The sequence below is a fragment of the Mus pahari genome, chromosome 11, assembly GCF_900095145.1.
Source record: "Mus pahari chromosome 11, PAHARI_EIJ_v1.1, whole genome shotgun sequence".
NCBI lineage: Eukaryota > Metazoa > Chordata > Mammalia > Rodentia > Muridae > Mus > Mus pahari.
In genome coordinates, this window is record NC_034600.1 from 21,209,145 (window position 1) to 21,234,707 (window position 25,563).

At 38.4% G+C, this 25,563-nt stretch overlaps 1 protein-coding gene and 1 pseudogene across 1 annotated transcript; one reads left to right on the forward strand and one right to left on the reverse strand.

Moving 5' to 3' along the window:
• Positions 1-6,778: 6,778 nt before the first annotated feature.
• Positions 6,779-16,276, reverse strand: LOC110329280 (annotated as a pseudogene).
• Positions 16,277-20,452: 4,176 nt separating this feature from the next.
• Positions 20,453-21,406, forward strand: LOC110329133 (vomeronasal type-1 receptor 4-like). The gene has a single exon (XM_021208711.1). It carries the CDS (start codon positions 20,489-20,491, stop codon positions 21,404-21,406), a length of 918 nt encoding a protein of 305 aa, XP_021064370.1. The 5' UTR covers positions 20,453-20,488.
• Positions 21,407-25,563: the final 4,157 nt, after the last annotated feature.

Here is a 25,563-nt window from a genome sequence, read left to right on the forward strand (position 1 = left end):
TATATGTTTTTTGTTGTTGTTGTTGTTTTTTGGGTTTTTTTTTTTGCCTGACAAAAGATCTCAAAGAAGGAAAGGTTTCTTTCACCCCCATTCTGAAGGTTCTATCTATCATGCTAAGGTAGAAGTAGTTGTGGAGATGGGTTTGTGTAGAGAACAACACAAGATAATGTGGCAATATTAAGTTCAATGTCAGGAAGTAGAGATGTTTATTCTTGTGCTCAATTCTTTGTTCTTTGGCCCTTTTTATTAAGACTCTGCATCAGTGTATGGGATGATATCATGCAGAATTAAAGGGTCTTCTATACTCACTGAACCTCTCTGAAAGATTCTCACAGTCATATCCACAATGAAATATGAGGACCAGAAGTCATAATTGTCATGTTGACATATACACATAGAATTTTTAGTTAAATGTTAGAGGGTATTTTTGTGCCCTGTCTATTGAAATACTGATGATTGTGTTCAAAGATTTGCTTGCAAACCAAATTTTGGAATTGTCATAATCATTGGAGTATCTCCTGTATAAGTGATGTGTACAGATGGCTTTCCATCACTTCTGATTGGTTAATAAAGTTCTGATCAGCCAATAGCTGGGCAGGAGAAGATAATAAAGTAGGACTTCCAATCTCAGTCTAGGAGGGTCTCCAGAAAAAAAAAAAAAGAGACAGAGGCACAGAAAGAGGATGGACAGAGAGGATTCACCATGAGGTACTAATGAAAGAGTAGCCATGAAGATACACATGGACTAGACTTGGCTGTAGAAGACCAGATGGCATACATCAGGGCATTTGGATGTGAATACCATCCTAGTTGAATTAAATTAGATCAGAGCCATCTGAGCTTAGTGCCTGCAGCTTTTTAACAAAAATTCCAGGTCTCTGTATCTTTTTTCAGGAGCTAAAACATGGTAGAGGAGATATAGAAAGCTATGCAATTATTTGGGAACAAAGGGTACAATCTCTCACCCCTGCCAAGTATTTTAACTAAAAATCAATCCTTTAATTAAAGTTTATATTTTAAAGTTAAGTGGCACAAGCTTTTCTAACTATAAAATTCATAATTGATCAAGAGGACACAAAGTGATATAGACCAAATTGATGTAAAAATCCTAACACAGAATCAAGAAGGATACATATGTTTATACATACATACATACACCCAAACACACATACATACATACACACATACATGTACTGATGCATATATGTTTACATATATCCATATATAAACCGTGAAACATTTATACTTATGGTATATATTTAATCTTTTCAGAAAAATCACTTAGTATTACGTAAACTAAGGAAATAGATGAGGATGAACAGAGTAGATAACTAACAGTAAGGAGACTTGAAAATGACATATGGAAGGTCAGTGTATGCCTATTTGTGTGAATGAACATTTGGGGCTTATTCGATACAGACTGTTATGCTCATCTTAGAAGCTCTAGGATGCCAACTAAAAAGCAATGCTCCTATCCTTGAGTTTTTGGTCTGGGTGTCTGGAGGCTCGCAAATAATACCAACTATTGCAATTGCTCTTGGTTACCAACTGGAACACTATTGCAAGACCAACTTGCTGAAGATACCACACACTTTGGAGATGGAACATGAGAAAAAAGTTCATATTTACCAGCATGATTCCGTGATGTTGGTAAATTCTAGATTACTTGAGATACACTTGGAATGTTGGCGGAAAGAAGAGATTAATAATCTTACTCAGTGGTGATCACTGTAAAATACAATGACCATTCGAGTAAGATTCTTACATTGTTATATTTGCAACACAACTATTATTGAGTAAGCAGCCATTTTCTGCTTGGTTTTGGGACTTGATCTATAGTGGGGATTCTCAACATGTGGTCTGTGACCATTGGAAAGCACATATGTCCTATGGTCCTAGGAATTGAGACACTGCTAAATATCAAGAATAAATTATGGCTGTGGATTTGTTTATTTATACCTATTCACTTTACATTCTATTCACTGCCCCTCTCCCTATCACCCACTTCCACAATCCTACCTCATCCCCTTTCCCTTGTCCTATGAGTAGGTGGGGAGCCTTGGGGTATGGTCCCAATCCTGGTTTATCAAGTTTCTGTGAGGTTATGCACTTCCTTTCCCACTGAGGCCAGACAAGGCAGCCCAGCTAGTAAAATAAATTCTATGGACTGGCAATAGCTTTTTGTACATCCCTGTTGCAGTTGTGCAGGACCCATATAAAGCTGCATATCTGCTACATATGAGCAGGAAAGCCTAAGTCCAACCTATATTTGTTCTTTGTTCAGTGGTTCAGAATCTGAGAAACCCAAAGATCCATATTAGTTGACTCTGCTGGTGGGTGGGTTCCTAACTCTGTCACTCCACTGTGGTTCCTGTCTGCCTGCAAGAGGTGGTCTTTTCAGGTTCTATATGCCCAATGTAGTCAGTCACAGATAAGGTCATCCCCACTGGCTCTTTTGTGTCTCCTTTATCCCAGGTCTCCGTCTTGTCCTGGAGATGCCCCAACCTCTTCACCACCATCAGTTGAATGATTCTATTCATTTTCATGGCCATCTAGCTATCTTTCTTTTAATTCCCCGTACCTGATTCTGAATTCTCTACTCCCTTCCCCATATGACTCCATCCCAGTTCCTTCAATCCATCTGCCTCAAGTAACAATTTTATTCCTTTTTCTAAGTGAGATGCAAATTTCTTGCTTGGATCTTCCTTCTTGTTTAGCTTTTTTTGGGTCTGTGGACTGCAACATAGCACCTGTATTTTATGACTAATATCTACTTATAAGTGAGTAAGCTATGCATGTACTTTTGGGACTGGGCTATCTCATTCAGGATGATATTCTCATTTCCTACATTTGCATACAGAATTTATGATGTCTTGGTTTTTAATAGCTGAATAGTATTTCATTATCTAGTTGCACCACATTTTTTTTTAAGTTAAGTGACATCTAGATTGTTTATATTTTCTGGCTATTATGGATAAAGCTGCTATGAACATAGTGGAGGAACCATCTTTGTGATATCTTGGAGCATCTTTTGGGTATTCAGTTGTATAGCTGGATCTTGAGGTAGAACTAATCCCAGTTTTCTGAGAAAACACCAAATTGATTTCCAAAGTAGTTGTAAGAGTTTGCACTCCCACAAGCAATAGACAAGTGTTCCCTTGATCCAAATCCTGGCTAGCATGAGCCATCTTTTGAGTTTTTGATCTTCTTAACCACTCTAATGGTTGTAAGAAAGAACCTCATAGTTGTTTTGATTTGCATTTCTCTGATAACTAAGGACTTTTAACATTTCTTTAAGTGCTTCTCAACCACTCAGAATTCCTCATTTGAGAACTTTGTTTAGTTCTGTACCCCATTTTAAATTATTTTTCGGGATTGTCAGTGTCTAATTTCTTGAATTCTTTGTAAATTTTGGATATTCGCCCTCTGTCAGGTATGATGTTGTTGAAGATCCCTTCTGAATCTGTGGGCTGCTGATTTGTCCCATTGACTGTGTCTTTTGCTTTATAAAAGTTTTGCAGTTTCATGAGGTCTCATTTACCAATTGTTGATCTTAAAGCCTGAGCCACTGGTGTTCTGTTCAACAACTTGTCTCCTATACCAATCCATTAAAGGATATTTCAACTTTCTCTTTTATGAGACTTAGCATGTCTCATATTCTGCTGAGAACCTTGATCCACATCGACTTCAGTTTTATACAGGGTGATAAGTATAAGTCTATTATCATTCTTTTACATGTAGACCTCCACTTACTCCAGCACCATTTGTTGAAGATGCTTTCATTTTTCCATTATATGGTTTTGCCTTTTATTTTTCTTCCAAAATTCAGGTATTCTTAGGTATGTAATTTCATTTCTGGGTCCTTAATTCAATTATTGCATTGATCAATGTGTCTGCTTTTATATGAGTACCATGCAGTTTTTTGTCACTTTTGTGTTGTGTGAAATATAGAAAAACATCCCATGCTTATGCCAGCTAGGCACCTGCTGGCAGCCTAGGTCTGTCTCCAGCCTGGCAGACAGGTCGAGACAGCATTCTTTCTTTTAAACCAGGGCCTGTCTCACCCACACTGGCTCTGCCCCTCCTGAGCTCTTAAGTTGCTCTCTCCACCCAACTCACTGAGTTCCCATGGCTGGCTGTAGCCACACACGCCCTGAGCTTCTCAATTCCTGTACCTGGCTGTGGTGAACTCTTGCACACCCATGTTCTGCCACCATACCTTTCTCTGGAACCCTGTTGAGTAGCCACATGAAGGAAAACATGACACAATCTTAATTTAGAATCAACAGGTGACACAATCGCTGGGCATAGAACCAAACGTCCTAATTTTGTAAACTAATCTATGTTAAATATTTGAGTGTCGACCCAAACAGATAGCCTCTGGCTTCCTACATTCTGTCTGCCTCCCTTGCTCCCACTGTCCAAAAGTGGCATTCCTTTCTCCTGCCTTCTTTCTTTCTCTTTCTGATCCAGAAGTCCTACCTACTTGCCCAGTGATTGTTCCCTTGTAATCATTATTCATTAGGGGAAGTTCTACCACATTTTTGCTCTGTAGTACAGTGTGTTCTCTTAGAGTCTATATAATATCTGCACAGGATCTTCTAGGTTTCATAGTCTCTGGTAAGAAGTCTGGTGTAATTCTGAAAGGTCTGCCTTTATATGCTACTTGACCTTTTTCCCTTTCTGTTTTTAGCATTCTTTCTTTCTTTTGTGCATTTGGTGTTTTGATTATTATGTGACAGGAGGAATTTCTTTTCTTGTCCAATCTATTTGGAGTTCTGTAGGCCTCTTGTATGTTTATATGCATCTCTTTCTTCAGGTTAGGGATGTTTTCTTCTACAATTTTGTTGAAGATATTTACTGGCCTTTGAGTTGGGAATCTTCATTCTCTTCTATGCCTATTATCATTAGGATTGGTCTTCTCTCTGTGTCCTGATTTCCTGGATGTTTTGGGTTAGAAGCCAAATTTTGTATTTTGCAATTTTTTTGACTTGTGTCAATGTTTCTGGTATCTTCTGCACCTGAGATTCTCTCTTCTACTCTTGTATTATGTTGATGATGTTTGCATCCATGTCTCCTGATCTCTTTCGTAGATTTTCTGTCTCCAGGGTTACCTCCCTTTGTGATTTCTTTATTGTTTCTATTTCCATTTTTGATCCTGAATGGTTTTGTTCAATTTCTTTACTTGTTTGATTGTGTTTTCCTGTAATTCTTTAAGGTATTTTTGTGTTTCTTCTTTAAGGGCTTCTAGCTGTTTACCTGTCTTCTCCTGTATTTCCTTAAGGGGGTTATTTATGTCCTTCTTAAAATCCTCTATCATCATCATGAGATGTGATTTTAATTGAAAGGCTTGCTTTTCTGGTGTTTTGGGATATCCAGGGCTCACTATGGTGGGAGATCTGAATTCTGATGATGCCAGATAGCCTTGGTTTCTGTTGCTTATGTTCTTGCCTTTGACTCTCAAGATCTGGTTATCTCTGGAGTTAGCTGGTCTTGCTGTATCTGACTGTGGCTTATCTCTCCTGCAAGCGGGTGTGTCAGTACTTCTGGGAGAACAGTTCTCTCTGGGAGGAATTTGGGTATGGAGAGCTGTGGCACAGGGTCAACTCTGAGGTACAGATGGAAACCAGAAGGATCCTGTCCTTGTTCCCTGTGTCCTGATGGCTCTGTATGGGTAACTCTTGGGCCAGGAATGTGAGCAGAATTAGTGACCTTACCTGTGCTCACAGGTGTGTTGGAACTCCTGGGAGACTAGTTCTCTTCCAGTGGTATTTGGGTATGGAGCACTGTGGCACAGGATCTGCTCAGGGTGCTGTGGCACAGGATCAGCTCCCAGCACAGATGGAAATTGGAAGGATCCTTTCTCAGGCTGATTCTTGGTTACTGTGTCTTGAGGGTTCCTAGCAGGTCCCTCTGAGCAGAAATGGTGGTCTTACCTGTGCTCATAGGTGTGTCTGCACTCCTGAGAGACAGGCTCTGACAGTATTTGGGTATGGAGTGCTGTGGCATAGGATCATTTTGGGGCACAGATGGGGCAGAAATACAATTTTGAAATGGCAACAAATAATTTTATGGTTGGGGGTCACCACAATTGAAGACTACTTTTAAAGTATTGAAGCATTAGAAACATTGATAAGCATTGTTCAGGACTTTGAGACAGAAGAATCCAAATTACAATGCTAGCAAGGAATCATGCCACAATCCTGCCAAAACCAATAATTAAGTCTGTCAAGAAATACAGGTGTGGACAAGGTGCCAAGCTCAGAAAGGGCTTTTCAAGAGGGCCAAATCAAACTCATATTAACCTGGCCATATTTTTCCCCCAAAATGCCTCTAATTATAAGAACATTTAGAGGCCTACATATGTGAAACTTCATGAGGGCAAATCACACTAGAAGTTCTTTGCAACATATAGGTATCTCAACATATCCACTGGGATTCCACAAACTGAGACTCAGTAGAAATGTTTACTCTTACATTTTGTAAAAAAAGTTAATTCTCAGAGACATGAAATATTAAACATATGTTAAAATTCCACTGAATCTAGGTGTTGTTTATAGCTCCAAACTGTTGTTTATTGCTTCTCATATGAGGACAACCCAGTTCTTCCAGTATCATCACTGGCCTGAAAAGGTTTTTTTTTTCACATAATGGCTTGTTTATTGATTTGAAGTGAAGATTAAGAACAGTGATTGCTCTCATTACATGCAATTCTCAGTAGGAACTATCTAAAAAGTTGTACTCCAGGGAATCTATATTAGTACACATAAACACAGTCTCACAAAAGTCTATTCATTTTGTGATTTGACACAGTATTTAACCCAGGCCACAAGTTAATATTGATTGCCTTCTTCAGAGCTCCCTTCACATCCTTATTTCTCAAACTGTAGATGAGTGGGTTTAACATAGGAATCACAACTGTGAAGAAAACAGAGGCCATTTTGTCTGTGTCCATGGAGTAACTTGAGCTGGGTCGGAAATACATTAAAAGCAGAGTTCCATGAAAAATGGCCACAGCCATGAGATGGGAAGCACATGTGGAAAATGCTTTGTGTCTGCCCGCAGCAGAGTTCATCCTGCAGATAGTAGCAATGATGTAGCAGTAGGAGAGAAGGACTGTGACAATGCTACACCCTACCACACAGCCAATGAAAGTGAACATCACTATTTCATTGATGGATGTATCTGAGCAGGAGAGGGCCAGTAAGGGTGGGATGTCACAGAAAAAGTGGTTGACGACATTTGAATTGCAGAAGGACAATCGGAATGTGCAGCTTGTGTGGATTTCTGAATCTACCAAGCCTACTGCATAGGCAACAGCCATAGGTTGGATACAGACCTTCTTGGACATTGCAATTGTATAGAGCAAGGGATTGAAGATGGCAACATAAAGATCATAGGCCATGACAGCTACCATGAGACATTCTACATCTGCAAAGGCCCCAAAAAAAATACATTTGAATAGCACATAAATTATAAGGAATCCTCTTCTCTTTAGACAAGAAATCAGCCAGCAACTTGGGAGAGACTGTTGAGGAGTAGCAGATGTCACAAAATGACAGTTTGCTCAGGAAATAATACACAGGTGTGTGAAGCCTACTGTCCAGTTTAATCAATATGACCATCCCTAGATTAGCCATTACAGTTAGGCTATAAACTAGGAATATGAGCTATTGAGTGTAAGAAAAGAACAAGAGAGCAGGAAAGGGGGAGATAGACTTGATAATGGATAAATATGATACATGTTCACTACACACAGATATGAAAACATCACAGTGCAAATCTCCTCCTATATACAATTAATATGCTCTTTAAATAAAGCTTATTCAAAACCTGTAACTACAGCCCCATGTCATATTTGGCTCATTTTATTCACTTGACAGTCTCCCTGACTCCAGCTACTCCATGCCAAATTCTGTAACGCCCACCTTCAAGAAGTTCATCAAAATACTTTAGTTGTGTACAATTATGTTCTTTGCATATATTTATCTCTTCAAAAATATATGTCTGTCTTCCCAATTTTCATGAGAAGTTACATTACTAACTTATTTAATTTATAATAACTTCTCCTAGGAGAATATTCTCTTTTACACAAAGAAGACATTGGTCTAGGTTGGGCTCCATTGGTCTCTCAGAATATGCACCGAATACTTCCAATATAGAGGCTAATAGCTGCAGCATCTCAAAGCAGATAGCAAATAAATGAAACCATGGGAAAAATGTTCAAATTCTGAATTTAGTCCCATACTTTCTGAACTTTTTAAAAAATTCTTCTCTCATATATTATATCCTGACTTCAGTTTCCCCTTCTTCCTCTCCCATGCCCTCAATATATCTCATGGATCATCCTGTTACCCAGATCCATTAGCACACCTCCCACCTTTCCTTATAAAACTCTCTGGGACATAAAACACAAAGTGCATAACAAGCTACAATAAGAACAGGCACATTCTATCACATCACGGCTGAACAAGGCAACCTAATAGGAGAGAGAGTGTTCAACAAGTAAGCTACACAGTCATGAATAGTCTTTTGAATGGAATAAGAACAAAATCATTCTCAGTAAAGTAACACAGAACATGAAAAACAAACTTTATATGCACTCATTTTTAAGTAGAAATATCCTATGGTGCTGCATTCTGTTCAGGAAGTTATCTCCTCTGCTAACATGTTCAAGATTGTTTCCCAATTTCTTTTCTATCAGCCTCACTGTATCTATTTTATATTGAAGACTTTGACTTACTTGGACCTGATTTTTGTCCAGTGTGGTAAATATAGGTCTATTTGCATTCTTCTACGTGCTGACATCTATTTAGACCAGTACTATTTGTTAAAGATTCTTTTTACCCCATTGTATATTTTCTAAAATATCAGCTATCCTTAGGTTGGTAGACTTAAGTCAGGGACTTCAGTTCAATTACATTGCTAGCCATTCTTATTTTTATTTCAACGACATGCAATTTTTATTATTACAGTTCTGTGGTATACTTCACTATTCTCTTTCTTTTGTTTATGCTTATTTGTGACTTTTCATGATAGAGTCTGTCTGTGTATCTGGACTGTCCTTGAATTCATTCTGTAGAGTAGGCTGGTGTTTAACTCACAGAGTTAACTACCTGCCTTGGGCTCCAAAGTGCGAGGATTAAAGAAGGCATGTCCCACCATCACCCCAGTTTGCCATTCTTACCAAGAATTCACATGTTGTTTGCTAAATATGTATGAAACCACTAATCCATGAGCACCAGCCTCAACTCTGTTTAGGAGGTCTGTATCCACACATTTAAGATTGTTTTGTTCAGATACCTCATTTGCAGTTTTACTTTCATTTGCCCATTTCATGAAAGAAGGAAAATATATTTTTGTGTTTATGAAGCTTAACACTGTTTTTAAATATTCTCCGGTTTAATTTTAACCTGTCATCCAATACAGTATCTGTGAGCTTTCTCTACATGTTACAAATTACAAAGGAAGAATCTTGAAAATTGCTACATTTAAACTGGCTTATATTTTTTCATGAAAATGCTATGTTTCTTTTGACATAAAAGCTACCATTGTGATTATTGGAGGAAATTGTGATAGGTGCTAAGAGATGAGATAATATTGTTACATGGAGATAAATAATCTAGGTGTCCCCACACAACTATGTATATATATATATATATATATATATATATATATATATATATATAGACAGCAGAAAATGGATTTTGTTGGTTAAGAAAAATAGAAGACATGAAGTTGCAAGTGATTGAGAATGTAGGGTGGATCCATCAGACTTGAGAGGACAAGTAATGGGGTGAAAATTATCAAAGTACACTTATGCATATATGACATTCTCAATGGGTTAATAATAATACTGTTTTTCAGAACTCGCCACAAATAATCATAAGGTTGTCTTCAGTCTGCACAGGTAAACATTTCATGTGTGCACCATATTTAGTTGGAAAAATTCAGAGGAAATACTCTTAAATAAGAGGTCAAAAATTAACTGTCCATAAAATTACTTTATGCATCTAATGGAGTAAAGTGTAATTCAAAAAGAATGAATGACAATTACAGAGTAAATTTAATCTATCTTTTAAGAAATATGGCCTGAACAAAGGGAGACAAAGCCATTCACTGTAATTCCCTCCTTTAGGCTTATTAATTCTATTTCTTTTATTTTTTTTACTTTTTAATTTTTTATTAGATATTTTCTCCATTTACATTTCAAATGCTATCCCTAAAGCCCCCTATAACCTCTCCCTGCCCTGCTCTCCAACCCACCCACTCATCCTTTCTGGCCCTGGCATTCCCCTGTACTGGTTATTATTGTTCTGCACTAGACAATTAGACACAGCCATAAGGGTTTTATGAATTGTAATCCAAGGTTTAAGGCTGGCATTGATTAATATGCTTCTGCCGTGCTGCAAATCTGTGAGCCACATGAAACCAGGCTTCTAAAGCAACAAGAAAGGATTGTAGTAGCATTTAGACTATTAATTATTATCCCTCTTATAAGAACCAGAAGGAAGAATATCCCTTTAAGTGATGTGCCTTGAGTTGCTTCCTTAGATCACATTTAGTCCAAATAACTCTATGTAGATGATACTTAGTCACAGATCTACCAAGTATATTGGTCCTTCTAATTTGTAGAATCAGGGAAAGCAGATTAGAGAAAAGGAATTTTGTGCAGATGTAGTATTAGGTTTAGGCTGGTCAGTGGATTCACTTTCAATTCACTTCTACTGATAAATTATTACTAAAACAGGCAAGGAGGAGGGGTGCATGAACACCAATCAGAATGGTTAACATTAAAAACTCAAATGATAGCACATACTGATTAGGATGTGGAGAAAGGGGAACATGCCTCCATAGCTGGTGGGATTGCAAACTGCTACACCCACTCTGGAAATCAACCTGGCTGATCCTCAGAAAATCGGTTATAGTTCTACCTAAAGACACAGTTATACTGCTCTGAGACATATATCCAAAAGATGCTCCACAATATCACAAGGACAAGTGCTCCACTACATTTATAGCAGCTTTGTTAATAATAGCTAGAAACTGGAAGCAACTCAAATGTCCCTCAACCAAAGAATGGATACAGAATATGTGGTTCATTTCCACAATTGAGTGCTACTCAGCTATTAAAAGCAAAGACATCACGGATTTTGCATGCAAATGGATGGAAATAGAAAATATCATCCCGAGTGAGGGAATCCAGACTGAAAAGACATGCATGGTATGGACTCACTGATAAGTAGATAGTAACCAAAAATTACTCCATAGAATAAGCAACTGTGTCAACTAACCTGGGCACCTGGGTGCTGTCAGAGATTAAACCCTCAAGTAAAGGGTACACATGGGCTGGTCCAAGGCCCTTGACCCATGTGTAACAGAGGACTGTCTTGTCTAGCCTCAGAGGCAGAGGATGAGCTTAATCTGACCCATGAAGGGGTATCCCTGGGAGGGCACCCTCCTAGAGGTGAAGAGGTGGGGATATAGAGGAAGGGCTTTGTACTTCTACAACCATAAAACTATAAAATATGCTCCTGTGTAGTTTGCAGTCCTTGCAGCCAGGAAAAGCTTGTTTTTTTATTTGTTTGTTTTTGCAGGATATGTTTTGCAGGCATGTAAGTATGCTGTTGTTAATGTGCTGGCTTTTGGGATTTACACATTAAACCATACTTGACAACAAAGTCTTTAACATCCATGTCATCTCCATAGCATGCTAGAGAGTGGCTTAGCTTTGAACCTTTCTCTCATCTATGCTTCTTCAAGGAACACATGGAGCACTCCAAGCACTCATGGGAAAGGTTTCTTTTCAACATGTCATAATTGCTTTCTTGAATTTATTGATGCTTTGTTTATTCTTTTATTACAAGATAATATTAAGTGAAATTGACTTAAAAGTAATTTTTAATCCTTCAGGTAGATGGGGTTACAGATACTCAGTGGTTCTGAAAAGTAAGAAATTTCTCTGTTTGGAAAGAGTGTAGGAAATCATACATTTACTTCCAGTGGATGTGAGAAGAGAGGGGAAGCCTGCAACACTCCCTGGAATTCAAGGCAGATAGAGCTCACCAAATCTTGTAGAAGAGTTGAGGGAAGGACTGAAGAACCTGACTTTGTTGCCTGTAGCAGAATTTTTCCATAATTGATTGATCGGGTAATAAAGATGACAAGAAGCTAATTACTGGGTGAGGAGGAGACAGGCTTTCCAGGTCCAAGAGAGGGAGAGGGTACAAGGAGAAAGGAATGGACCCTTTTTGGATGGAGAGGCAGGAGCAAAGCAGACAAGATATAGGCCGGGAACTGTTAGATCTGGTAGAGGAATCCACCAGGATCCACCACCAGAAGATTTCTAACAGAATATTTGACGGATTTAGGGTGATAGATTCCATGCCCAGCAATTGTGTTATCTGTTGATAATAAACTAAGATTGTCTGGTGTTTTCTACTCCATGATGACTCTGGTGGGACAGAGGGAAACAACTTAGCCAAGGTGGAATTCATGAAGCTTTGAGATGGGGAGATTGGGCAAGGACTGAGCTCCGAAAGATAGTGAGCAAGTGGCGTGCAGGCTGGCAACAGCACACCCACAGCTGCCCACGAGGTCCAAGAGAGCTATCTCAGAGTTCTGGAGAGGCAGAGTCAGCATTGTTGAGAGAGGCTTTGGTTAGGGGAAACATACGGTATTGGGCTATGTGCCGAGCTGGGAACAATCCGAGACCACGGGACTGTGCCAAGCCGGTGATAGTGTGGATTGTTTTGTAATTATTGCATGCAACAGTTGCCTTCCTGTGGATCCTGGTCTCCTAACCAGGCTATCTTGTCCAGTCGACATAGGAGAGTATATACCCAGTCCTGCAGTGACTTGAGTTGTCAGGGTGGGTTGGTATTCAGTGGGAGACTGCCCCATTCTCAGAGGTGAATGAGAGTGGGAATGGAGGTAGGGGAGGACCATGTGAGTGGAAATTGGAGCAGAGGGCAGGCAGGCTTTGATTTGGTGTAAATTGGATAAAATAAGTTCATTAACGGGGGGGAGGGGGGAGGAAGGAACCAAGCAACCAAGAGAAAGATGAGCAGGAGAAGAACCAAGAGCCCAAGAGCACATGGTGAAAATGCCTGGGTTTGTAGAAAAGAGAAGCAAGGGGAAAAGAAATATATCCCAGAGGCTTAGGATAGGAAATATATCCCAGAGGCTTAGGTTTAGGATAGGAAACTGGGGTGAGAAGTATGGAGAGGAACCAGGACTCTGTAAGAGGTCCTTGCAGTGCTGTGAGAGCCTGGCAGCTAGCATATGCTCTGATATGTTAATAGACATCTCAGAAAGCCATTGATCCTCAGGGTCTTTGGAACCAAAGAAGGTTGAGGCATTTAAACTCTCTAGGATACTGTGTGATAAGAAATGGCCCTCCAGGGGCAAAGCCATGAAACTTGCTTATACTTAATAGCATTGACTTTTCTTCTGCATGCCTCTCTCTACCATACTCTTTGTACTCTAAAGACTGACAGAAAAGTTCCTATCCAGATTCCCAATTGCTTTCTTGTAGTAGCACATAAAATTTCCACTTTTTGTTTTGCAAAGTTCTGTCAGGAAAGTGATTAAAAGTTACTGCAGATCCTTGTGGAGAGGCTGTCATCATGGATACAGAGTTGACTTGAAAATCACCAATCTTCTGGGAAAGAGTACCCAGAGATCATGAACCTTTAAGTGAGGAAGAGTGTCTCACCACAGTTTCATCAGAGACACATTTCTCATCGTGACAGGCATAACCATGGTGTCATCAAGTACTGAGGTAAGTGACCAGAGCATTGGACTAGTAAAAACAAGATGTTAGAAAGCAAGCCTTAGAGAAGCCTTCCATTTGCTCTCCAAAGCATCTTATTTTTTCCTGTGTCACTTAATTGTAGCTGTATTTAAACTCTGTATTAAGAATGTATTTCAAAGTCACTGTTGCAGGAAAGAATGATAGAAGAAAGGAAGGAAGGAAGGAAGGAAGGAAGGAAGGAAGGAAGGAAGGAAGGAAGGAAGGAAAGAAGGAAGGAAAATGAAGGAAAGGAGGGAGGAAGGAGGGAAGAAAAGGAGTGGATGAAAGAGGGAGGAATGGAGGGAAGGAGGGTGAGAGGAAGGGAGAGTGGGAGGTGGGAGGAAGGGAGGAAAGGAAGACTATTCTAAAATATGTCTGACGTTTTCCTTATTTTATTTTTATGTTTCACTAAATAAGCCCTTAGTTTGCCTGGGAGAGGGTCCTGCAGACATTGTGTTCTTTTGATGTAAAGAGTTAGGCAGATCCACTTTTGGAAAATACACATTAGTGTTTGGCTTTCTCTATCCCTATTGACATGGTCACTTTTGATGTTTCAGAAGCTATCATATATCTTCCTGATATCAAGGACTGCTGTTATTAAGTGAAGCCCAAGAAAACAACAAAACTCTATCATATTATACTCTTATCCAATTATAAATCATCCTTAGAGACTAAAAAATTCAAACTCATCATTGGGACACTAAGTTTTATATCACAAACCTACACTAAGTATCCTGTTTAGTTGACTGTCATCAGTGTAGCTCCACATCATACAACATAGCAAGAACTTTTTATTTATTAAGCACAATGCCTTTATTGTTAAAGGTAAAACCAAAGTCAAAATACAAATATTTGTTATGCTACCCACTGTGAATGCACAGTTCACTCATAGGAAACAGGATCCTATTGTTCTGCAGCTGATCTCCAGAAAGTTTCATCACAAATCAAAAGCCCTTTGCCCATGAATCAAACGTCCATCACCTTCTCCTTGCATCCTATCAGTCATTATTCTACTCTTCCTTAAATTTTCATTAAATAGTCCCTTTATTTTGGGAGAGGGCATGTGCACCTAAGACAGCATACTTATGTGGAAGTTAGAAGATATGTTTTGGGAACTGGCTCTCCCCTTTTACCATCTGTGACACTTGGTGGACTCTGGTCACTGTTCTTTGTAGAAAGAACCTTTACCTGATGAGCATGCTTGCTGCCTTTCATAATTTTAGGTTGTGTTTTTGGTAGTTTTTCACTGTAGTTACTAGAGATGGACAAAAACAAATAGTAGTATAACTAGACATAGCACTTAACACTATTGTAGTTATCTATGTTGCAGCGTTTATCAACCTTGTTTTCAAAGGACAAATGTAATGCCATTGTATGTATACATTGTGTTGTCTTCATTCAATTCTTTGTTTATGGATGTGTGGAATGATTGCTTTTCAGCCATTTTGAGTAATTATACTCTGGAAGTGACTAAAGAGGTACATTTTCAAGACCCTGATTTTGAATCTTTTTAAATCATTTTAAAAATGGAATTAGTAGATGAAATAGCAATTCTTCTTCCATATGAAAATGTACTTTATATGCTCAGGGCATATACACTATAAGAACTTCTTTCAGAAAGGTATTTATAATAGGAACAAAATTAATAGAGCATAAGAAATGCAGCGTAAGTCTTGGAAATGCATTTCTTTTAGGAATAAAACCTTTAAAATTCAGAATATGTTCTATAAAGCAAAGTTGAATGTGTATTTATGCCATGTTCTTCAAACATGAGACTCTGGGTTCTGTCCCCAGTACTTCCAATAAAATAAAATTCCATAGAAGACAAATAATGCAGAAATGACATGACAATTTCATTTAATTTTAAGTATTGAGTGTAAGTTTATAAGATCACATTGATTGAATTGTCATTATTCAATAACAAAATTTACTACATAACCATAATACTCTTTTGGTTTTGTTTTTAAATTTTTAATTATCATATACATTATTAGGTTTCATTATATTTTCAAACAAATTTATTTTCAATTCTCCTCTTCAACATTGTTTTTCCAGTCTCTTGACACTACCCAGTACCTCTCTGTATCCTTTATAATACTTTCATTTTAATGTCACCTTTTCTGTATTACCATCCCCTTGATTCTATTCCCATGTCTTTCGTTTGTGTGTTTTGATCTCCTTTCAGTTTTTATAATCATCACTTTCTCTCCCATTACATTCATAAGGACATATGTCTGATGAACATACGATTTTTGCTTTCTTGAGACTGTGTTACCTTGTTGAATTCTTTGCAAGTCTGTATAGTTCCTGAATATTTTTAATGATCTCATTTTCCTTTACAGATGAACAAAATTCCACTGTGTAGTGATACCATACTTCCATTATCTGCTGATGAACATCTAGGATGAACATCAATTCTTTGCTATTGTGAATAGAGTCAACTTACGTGGATGTGCCACCATCTCTGTAGTAGTAGGACATAGAGTCTTTCAGATGTAGCCCAGAAATTATATGGCTGTGTTACATGGTAATCCTGTTTTTAATTTCTCAAATAATCTTAGTATTTATTTCTATAATGAATGTAGCACTATGCCCTCCCACCAGTATAGAATGATGATTCCTTTTCCCCACATCATTTCATTCTAAGGTATATAATGTAGTCAAAAAGTATTGATAATTTGAATATCCTGGAAGGCTAAACATTTTCAAATGCTATCCCAAAAGTCCCCTATACGCTCAACCCACCCTGCTCCCCTAACCTCTCACTCCCACTTCTTGGCTCTGGCCTTCCCCTGTATGGGGCATATAAAGTTTGCAAGACCAACTCTCTTCCCAATGATGGCTGATTAGTCCATCTTCTGCTACATATGCAACTAGAGAAACGAGCTCTGGGAGTACTGATTAGTTCATATTGTTGTTCCACCTATAGGGTTGCAAACCCCTTCAGCTCCTTGGGTATTTTCCCTAGCTCCTCCATTGGGGGCCCTGTGTTCCATCCTATAGATGACTATGAGTATCCACTTCTGTATTTGCCAGGCACTGGCATAGCCTCACAGGAGACAACTATATCAGGATCCTTTCAGCATAATCTTGCTGGCATATGCAATAGTGTCTGCATTTGGTGGCTGATTATGGGATGGACCCCCAGGTCGGGCAGTGTCTGGATGGTCCATCCTTTCATCTTAGCTCCAAATTTTTTCTCTGCAACTCCTTCCATGGGTATTTTATTCCCTATTTTAGGAGGGAATGAAGTATCCATGTATTGGTCTTCCTTCTTCTTGCTTTTCTTGTGTTTTGGAAATTGTATCTTGGGTATTCTATGTTTCTGGGCTAATATCCACTTATTAGTGAATGCATATCAAGTGACTTCTTTTGTGATTGGGTTACCTCACTCAGAATNATATTTTCTAGTTTCATCCATTTGTCTAAGAATTTCATAAATTCATTGTTTTTATTGGTGAGTAGTACTCCATTGTGTAAATGTACCACATTTTCTGTATCCATTCCTCTGTTGAGGGACATCTGGGTTCTTTCCAGCTTCTGGCTATTATAAATAGGGCTGCTATGAACATAGTGGAGCAAGTGTCCTTATTACCAGTTGTAAGATCTTCTGGGTATATGACCAGGAGAGGTATTGCTGGATCTTCTAGTAGTACTATGTCCAGTTTTCTGAGGAACCGACAGACTGACTTCCAGAGTGGTTGTACAAGCTTGCAATCCCACCAGCAATGGAAGAGTGTTCTTCTTTCTCCATATCCTCACCAGCATCTGCTATCACCAGAATTTTTGATCCTAGCCATTCTGACTGGTGTGAGTTGGAATCTCAGGGTTGTTTTGATTTGCATTACCCTGATGATTAAGGATGCTGAACATTTTTTCAAGTGCTTCTCAGCCCTTCGGTATTCCTCAGTTGAGAATTATTTGTTTATCTCTGTACCCCAGTTTTTAATGGAGTTATTTGAATTTCTGGAGTTCAGCTTCTTGAGCTCTTTGTATATATTGGATATTAGTCCCCTATCAGATTTAGGATTGGTAAAAATTCTTTACCAATCTGTTGGTGGCCTTTTTGTCTTATTGACAGTATCTTTTGCCCTACAGAAGCTTTGCAATTTTATGAGGTCCCATTTGNCAATTCTTGATCTNACAGCACAGGCCATTGCTGTTCTGTTAAGGAATTTTCCCCCTGTGCCCATATCTTCAAGGCTTTTCCCCACTTTCTCCTCTATAAATTTCAGTGTCTCTGGTTTTATGTGGAGGTCTTTGATCCACTTAGACTTGAGCTGTGTACAAGGAGATAAGAATGGATCAATTCTCATTCTTCTACATGATAACTGCCAGTTGTGCCAGCAACATTTGTTGAAAATGCTGTCTTTTTTCCACTGGATGGTTTAGCACTCTTGTCAAAGATCAAGTAACCATAGCTATGTGGGTTCATTTATGGGTCTTCAATTCTATTCCATTGATGTACCTGTCTGTTGCTGTACCAGTACCATGCAGTTATCACAATTGCTCTATAGTACATCTTGAAGTCAGGCATGGTGATTCCCCCAGAGTTTCGTTTATTGTTGAGAATAATTTTTGCTATCCTAGGTTTTTTGTTATTCCAGATAAATTTGCAAACTGCCATTTCTAACTCAATGAAGAATTGAGTTGGAATTTTGTTGGGGATTGCATTGAACCTGCAGATTGCTTTTTGCAGGATAGCCATTTTTTACTATATTAATCCTGCCAACCCATGAGCATGGGATATCTTTCCATCTTCTGAGAACTTCTTCAATTTCTTTCTTCAGAGACTTGAAGTTCTTGTCATACAGATTTGCCACTTCCTTATTTAGAGTCACACCAAGGTATTTTATATTTTTTGTGACTATTGTGAAGGGTGTTGTTTCCCTAATTTCTTTTTTTGTGTAGAGAAAGACCACTGATTTGTTTGAATTAATTTTATATACACCTACTGCAATGAAGCTGATTATCAGGGTTAGGAGTTCTCTGGTGGAATTTTTAGTGTCACTTATATATACATTCTAGGTTTTAAGCTCCTGACAGAAATACAGAAGTGAATTTTTTTCTCCCCCTCTGTAGGTTATATCTTCACTCAGCAATTTATTTCTCTTAAAGCACAAAGGACTTTCATTATGTAGTTCCACTCATTAATTCTTGGTGCAATTTCTGTACTATTGAGTCCTGTTGCTCCTCACTCTGTCTTGTAGTACTAACAATTGTCATGAAGAGTTCATAGCATTTCAGTTTTTTGAATAATTTAATATTAATTTCGTGCAAGGTGAGGGGTGATAAACATAAGCCTGTTTTTCTGCAGGTGAATATCTATTTTACCCATTTTACACACGATCAGAAGTTCTGACCACCAAGACCTACTAAACATTCAGTTAAAAATTTTTTGATTGTTTCTTTTTGAATTCTTCCTGAGAAATGCTGGAGCCCAGCCGGGCAACATCGGGGGAAAGCCAGACCTCTCATGTATCCTTCTTACTCAAAACTGCTCATTCCCTGTGTGGCTTTAGATCTTTTTATGTCCCCAGATCTTTATGACAGTATAATTTGAACTTGGTAATAATTTATCAATTGTTTGAAGAAATCATTACTAATTTGAATGGTAGATACAACATTTAAGTCTACACAAGTGTTCTTATTTCACCCTATGCTCTGCCACTTTCACTCTTGCTTTTATTTATCTTAATTTATTTTGACTAATATCTGTTATCCCTGGATGTGATCATCTCTTATCACAACTTTGATTTGCATTTCCTCAATGTATTTCCTTAATTATTTGTGACACTGGCCCCCATTTTACATACATGTTGACCATCCAAATTGTTAATGGTAGATTTAGCTAAAACATGACACATTGCTCATTTGTTTTATATTTTAGGAATTTTTTCCGAATTTACTTTTGAATATTCTTTGGAGGATAGAGAGATGAGTGCATATTTAAGAATGCATCCTGCTATTCATTACTTTGGATCTCAGTTCAGTTCCTAGTCCCTATCAGTGTGTCACAACGAACTAAAAACCCAGCTCTAGTAGATCTCAAACTCTGGATCCTGTTGGCATTCACATTCACATGCAAACACCCCCAGCACACACATAATTGAACACAATATAAATATTAATTTAAGGTATTATTTATATATTTTGAACATTTTACTACTATGTCTAAGTATTATTTGCAAATACTTTCTGTTGTTTCTCTTGATATATTTTAAATTACGTTTCATGTTAATTTCTAAAATAATTGCATGTTGTAAAAATACTTTCTTTGAAAATTGACCACAAATTACTGTGTTTTGACAAAACAATAAAAACATGAAGCATTTAGGGCTTTTGAAGATGGGATTTCCCTTTGTGAAGCACTTGCTATCCTGGAACTAACTCTGTAGACCAGCTTAGCCTCCAATTCACATATCTGACTTTCTATATCTCTTGGTTGCTATGTTAAAGGACATGTGGCATCTTGTCCAGTGAATACATTCTTCATTAAACATATACAATACTTTCCATTTAAATATTAAATAATAAAGAACATTTTAGATATTCTTCTTTAATGAGAAAGCAATATAAATGCAGTTAAATTATTAATATATTATTTTAGCTAACCCCATGAAACAATTTACACTGACAAAGTATTTACATGGTCTCTTGACCATAATAAATTTGTTTAGTTTTTAAAAAGGAATGAGAATGACTACCAGACTCTTTGCAATGGGAATTTTTCTCTTCTCCCAGATTACATTGGGAATACTTGGCAATTCCTCGATACTATTTCATTACATCTTTTTGATACTCACTGGAAAACACTTAATGCCCAAAGATCTGATTTTAAAGCACTTGACTTTTGCCAATTGCCTGTCTATCATCTCAAGAGGCATTCCACGGGCAATGTCAGATTGTGGACTTAAGGATTTCCTTGATGATATCGCATGTAAATTGATAGTGTATATATGCAGAGTAACAAGGGGGCTGTCCCTTTATGCAATGTGCCTACTCAGTTGCTTCCAAGCAATCACTATCAACCCTAGCAACTCCAGGTGTTTGACACTTAAGCACAGAGCCAACAAGTACATTGGACATTGCTGCTCAGTCAGTTGGTTTCTGCACCTGTTTCTAAACATCTTGACTCCAACAAGAGTGTCAGGCCCCGGTTACAACAAAAACGTGACTAACATGAGTTATGGGTACTGCTCATGGGTTGCTTCAGGCAATGTGGCAACTGCACTATATATGTTATTACTGTGCTCCTCTGATGTTCTGTGTCTGACTCTCATGGCCTGCTCAAGTGTCTCCATGGTGAGTATCCTCTACAGACATAAAAGACAAGTCAAACATATCCACAGTGCTCAGCATGCTCCAAAAGTCTCTCCTGAAGACAGAGCCACACAAACTATCCTCATCCTGATGTGCATATTTGTCCTCTCTTACTCATTCTCCTCCATAGTGGTCATCTTTACAACCTACTCCAAATATCCAATGATATGGGGGGTAAGTGTACTTACATTTATAGAAATTTGCTTTCCCATATTTTGTCCCTTTATTATCATCAGCAGCATGAACTCTAGTTCCAGCCCATTTTTACCCTGCTTCGGTAAGCGATAGCTTCCTCCATGTATGACAGAAGATCTTGTGGTCAATTTTTTCTTCTATATTGGCATATTGTTTAATCTGTTGTAAAATGTTAAGACTGTAATTTGAAAACATCAAGCTTCTTGGAAGTGACTCTTTCATTATGTGGAGTGATCAGTAGACATTTTATCATAGCATTTATTTTTACTGAATTTGATATTGAATACTAAGCAATTTTCAAATCTATGTGATTATCATATTAAACAAAATGTTATGTGATGTTAGTCAAAGTACAGGTGACCTTGAGAAAAATACATCTAGGAGACAAGACATCATTTTCTATTGGCTCAGAAAAACATACGATTCTCTCTCTCTCTCTCTCTCTCTCTCTCTCTCTCTCTCTCTCTCTCTCTCTCTGTATGTATGTATGTGTGGGTGTTCACTTTTATGTTTTATGAATGGGTGTTTTTCTTGAATGCATGTCTGTGTACTACATGCATGAAATGCCTAAAACGCTTCAAAAAGGGCATTGCACCACTTAGGATAGTTTTAAGTGATGGAAATAAAATCTGGGGCCTCTGGCAGAGCAGTCAGTGCTCTTAAGTACAAAACCTTCTCTCCAGCCTCATTTTTTCCCATAAAAATAAAGTTTATTTTTAAAACTTGCAGTAAAAGTATATGTAGGTGTAAAATCATTATTATCACTGTAACAAAAATGTATACAAATCAATAAAGTAAACAAGGCACCTTAGAAATCATTAGGGGGTAGTGAAACTGGCCTGTCATTCATAATTATTTAAAGTACTACAATGTTTATTGGGATCTCTATTGAGAAGAAAAGGTAACAGTCATAATATTTACTAAGAATGCTTTCTACCAACTATGGTTTCATTCTGGGGGTTCTCTTCTGGCCTAAATGCTAATAAGACTACAAAAATCCTAACAAAATCCATATAGTTAGTGAGAAGAGGAAATGTCTTAAACACAAACAAGCCAGTTGCCCAGATACAAGTAGCTGACACTGAATATGCACTTTAGCGGCTCAAATGCTCCTGTTATCATAGTAACTAAGCCACAGTGGAAGTGAGGACACAAAACACCAAACTACTGTTTCCTGACAGAGGTCATCATAGCAAGGGAAATCTATGAAATGTGGAGAATCCCAGCCATCATCTCAAATGTCACTATAATTATAACTATATATGTTAGCATCTACATTCCTCCCATATTAGCCACATCAGCATGTATTATGAAATAAAAGATAAAGAAAATGTTGAATTGATTGGGTGCTTTGTGTTCCCCTTATGGCTGCAGTGCTGCCAAATAAGAGGTAAAGAGAAGAAAAGGGAAATGGTTGATGTAAACCACCTGGATAATCCACTCAAGGGAAAATGCCTATAGTAGAAAAAGCATCTCTCATTCAACAGTTCTCTCAGCTTTTGAACTTGATCCCTTGCTTGTGCATCAGTTCTCATGTTCCTTCCAGCAAATCACCTTGAGCCTCAGGCTCCAACTATTCAAATGGGAGTACACATAAGACATCTAAGGCCTGTCTTTAACAAAAAAAAAATTTTTTAAATTATATTGGTGAAATACTGGCTATTTTCTAAGTACTAAAATTTTCTTAGATGCCTAATAGTCAGAGACTGTAATAGGAATAGAAGTAACCAATAAATTCACATTGCAGAAAAACAAGCAAACAATTACTCCTAACCAAGAATTAAAAATGGAAAAATAAAGTAAGAACAATTTCTGACTTTATATGAGAGAAGACATTCCCTGAGTGGTAGCCAGGACTTAAATCACATGTGAAAATCGCGTGATTCATAGAAAAGCAATGGTGTCTACAGATCCAGCCAGTAAGATCCACTTATACCAGACCACACTCAGTTACCCAATTGAAGGCTTCTGATCATCTTTCCACACTTAAACCTATAGTTTAGACCCTTGTTGCAATACTAGGTAGAACAGCAGTTGATGCCTATTCAGAAGAGTTGATATAGCACCCATAGTAAGAGATGCTGTAATCTGAGACTCTCAAAAATCAAGACTTAAAAGTAAGTTTTAGGGAAAAAAATAGACATAGCAATGACAACCTTAAATTCTCACTAGGTGTCATTGCTTTATCCTCATGTTATTACTAAAATGACCACGAAGCCTTCATCATTGTCACAGACCGAAAAATGATGAGGTTATGTCTGTAGGCTCTGAGTCCTAGTATCACAATGACACATAAGACTGTCATAATTTGTGGGGAATTGCAGGCTGGTCTCCAGCTGAGCTGAGTTCTGAACCCCAGGAATGGTCATAATTCACCTACATGACACAGTAGGCATTCCCTCATGCTCCTGGAACTTCGGCCCCTGCCTAAGTTACCACCTCCCACAGCCCCCACAAGAGAAGCATGGTCAGTAGTCATATAAGCAATGGCCCAAGCTTCTGACCTTTAGGCTAAACTCCTCCCCAGTTACCTAGCAACAGTGAAGACCATAAAAAGGAGTGTTCAGCCCCACCTCACTCTCTTACTCTTATGCTCTTACCTCTTACCCCTTACTCTCACCCTCTCTCTCCTCTCTTCTCTTTCCTTTCTTTGTCTTCTCCTCTCCTCTCTCTTTCTCTCTAGCCTTCTCCCCACCCCGCACTCTCTCTCTCTCTTTCTACCTTCTCTCTTTCCCCCTGTGTTTCTATAATAAAGCTCTTAAACCATAGTGAGTCTCTGCTCCATCAAGATCTGCTGCACACTCTGGTAAGTGTTAGGAACCTATTGCCTCATCCCTCTTTCCTATAACCCCAGGGCTACAGGGTGTGGCTCTGGGGCCCCCAGGTCAGGGACTGCCCCTTGTCCACCCCCTGCCAAATGGGTCAAAGGCTATGCTCACTTGGGGCCAAGTGGAAAGCGTCCAGCAGCCCTCCAATGCCTGCATCCACCTGCCCAGAGCACAGGAACTCTGGCCAGACATTGGGCCCCTTTTCCCTTTCCCTTCTTCCCCAGGGCTTTCCCCTGGGCCCCCCTATATTTTGTTCCCCAAAATAATTGACTTTTCCAAAACAATATCCAGTTTCAATGAACATAAAACAAAGAGGAATCTCAACAGAATGAGAAGCATTTAAAGAAATGTTCAATACCCTTATATCCTTAGCCACAAACATCAGGGAAATGCAAATTAAAGTGTCTTTGAATTTTCAGCTTACACCTGTTAGAAAGGCTGTAATCAAAACCATAAGTGATAGCTAATGCTGGCAAGAATAACCAGAAATGGAAACATTCCTCCAATGTTGGTGGTAGTGCAGTCTTGCACAGGCACCTGGAAGTCAATACAGCTGCTTCTCTGAATATTTGGAATCAGTTTACCTGGTATAACCAGCTATACCACTCTTGGGCATCTATCCAAAAGACACTCCATCTTACCACAAAGACACTTTCTCCATCGAATAGGTTCATGGCAGCTTTATTCATAGTAGCCAGAAATTGGAAAAAACCTATATGTCCCTCAACTGGAGAACAAATAAAGAAAAATGACCTATTTATACATACATAAGTATACAGTATTACTCAGCTATTAAAAACAATGACATCATGAAATTTAGAGACAAATGGATAGAACTAAAAAAGAGCATCTTATTTATTTACTTATTTATTTATTTATTAAATAAGTTTATTTAGAACATATTGAGATAAAAGGAAAATATCTACTTCTTTTTTTTAACATGGTTAGACTTTTTTCCCATTTTTTTATTAGATGTTTTCAAATGCTATCCCGAAAGTTTCCTATACCCTCCCCCCACCCCTGCTCCCCTACCCACCCACTCCCATTTCTAGACACTGGCATTCCCCTGTGCTGGGTCATATAAAGTTTGCAAGACCAAGGGGTCTCTCTTCCCAATGATGGCCCCCTTCAGCTCCTTGGGTACTTTCTCTAGCTCATCCATTGGGGCCCTGTGTTCCATCCAATAGCTGCTTGTGAGCATCCACTTCTATGTTTGCCAGGCACGGGTATAGCCTCACAAGAGGCTGCTATATCAGGGTCCCTTCAGCAGAATCTTGCTGGCATGTGCAATAGTATCTGGGTTTGGTAGCTGATGATGGGATGGATCCCCGGATGGGGTAGTCTCTGGATAGTCCATCCTTTCATCTTAGCTCTAAATTTTGTCTCTGTATCTATTTCATGGGTATTTTCTTCCCTATTCTA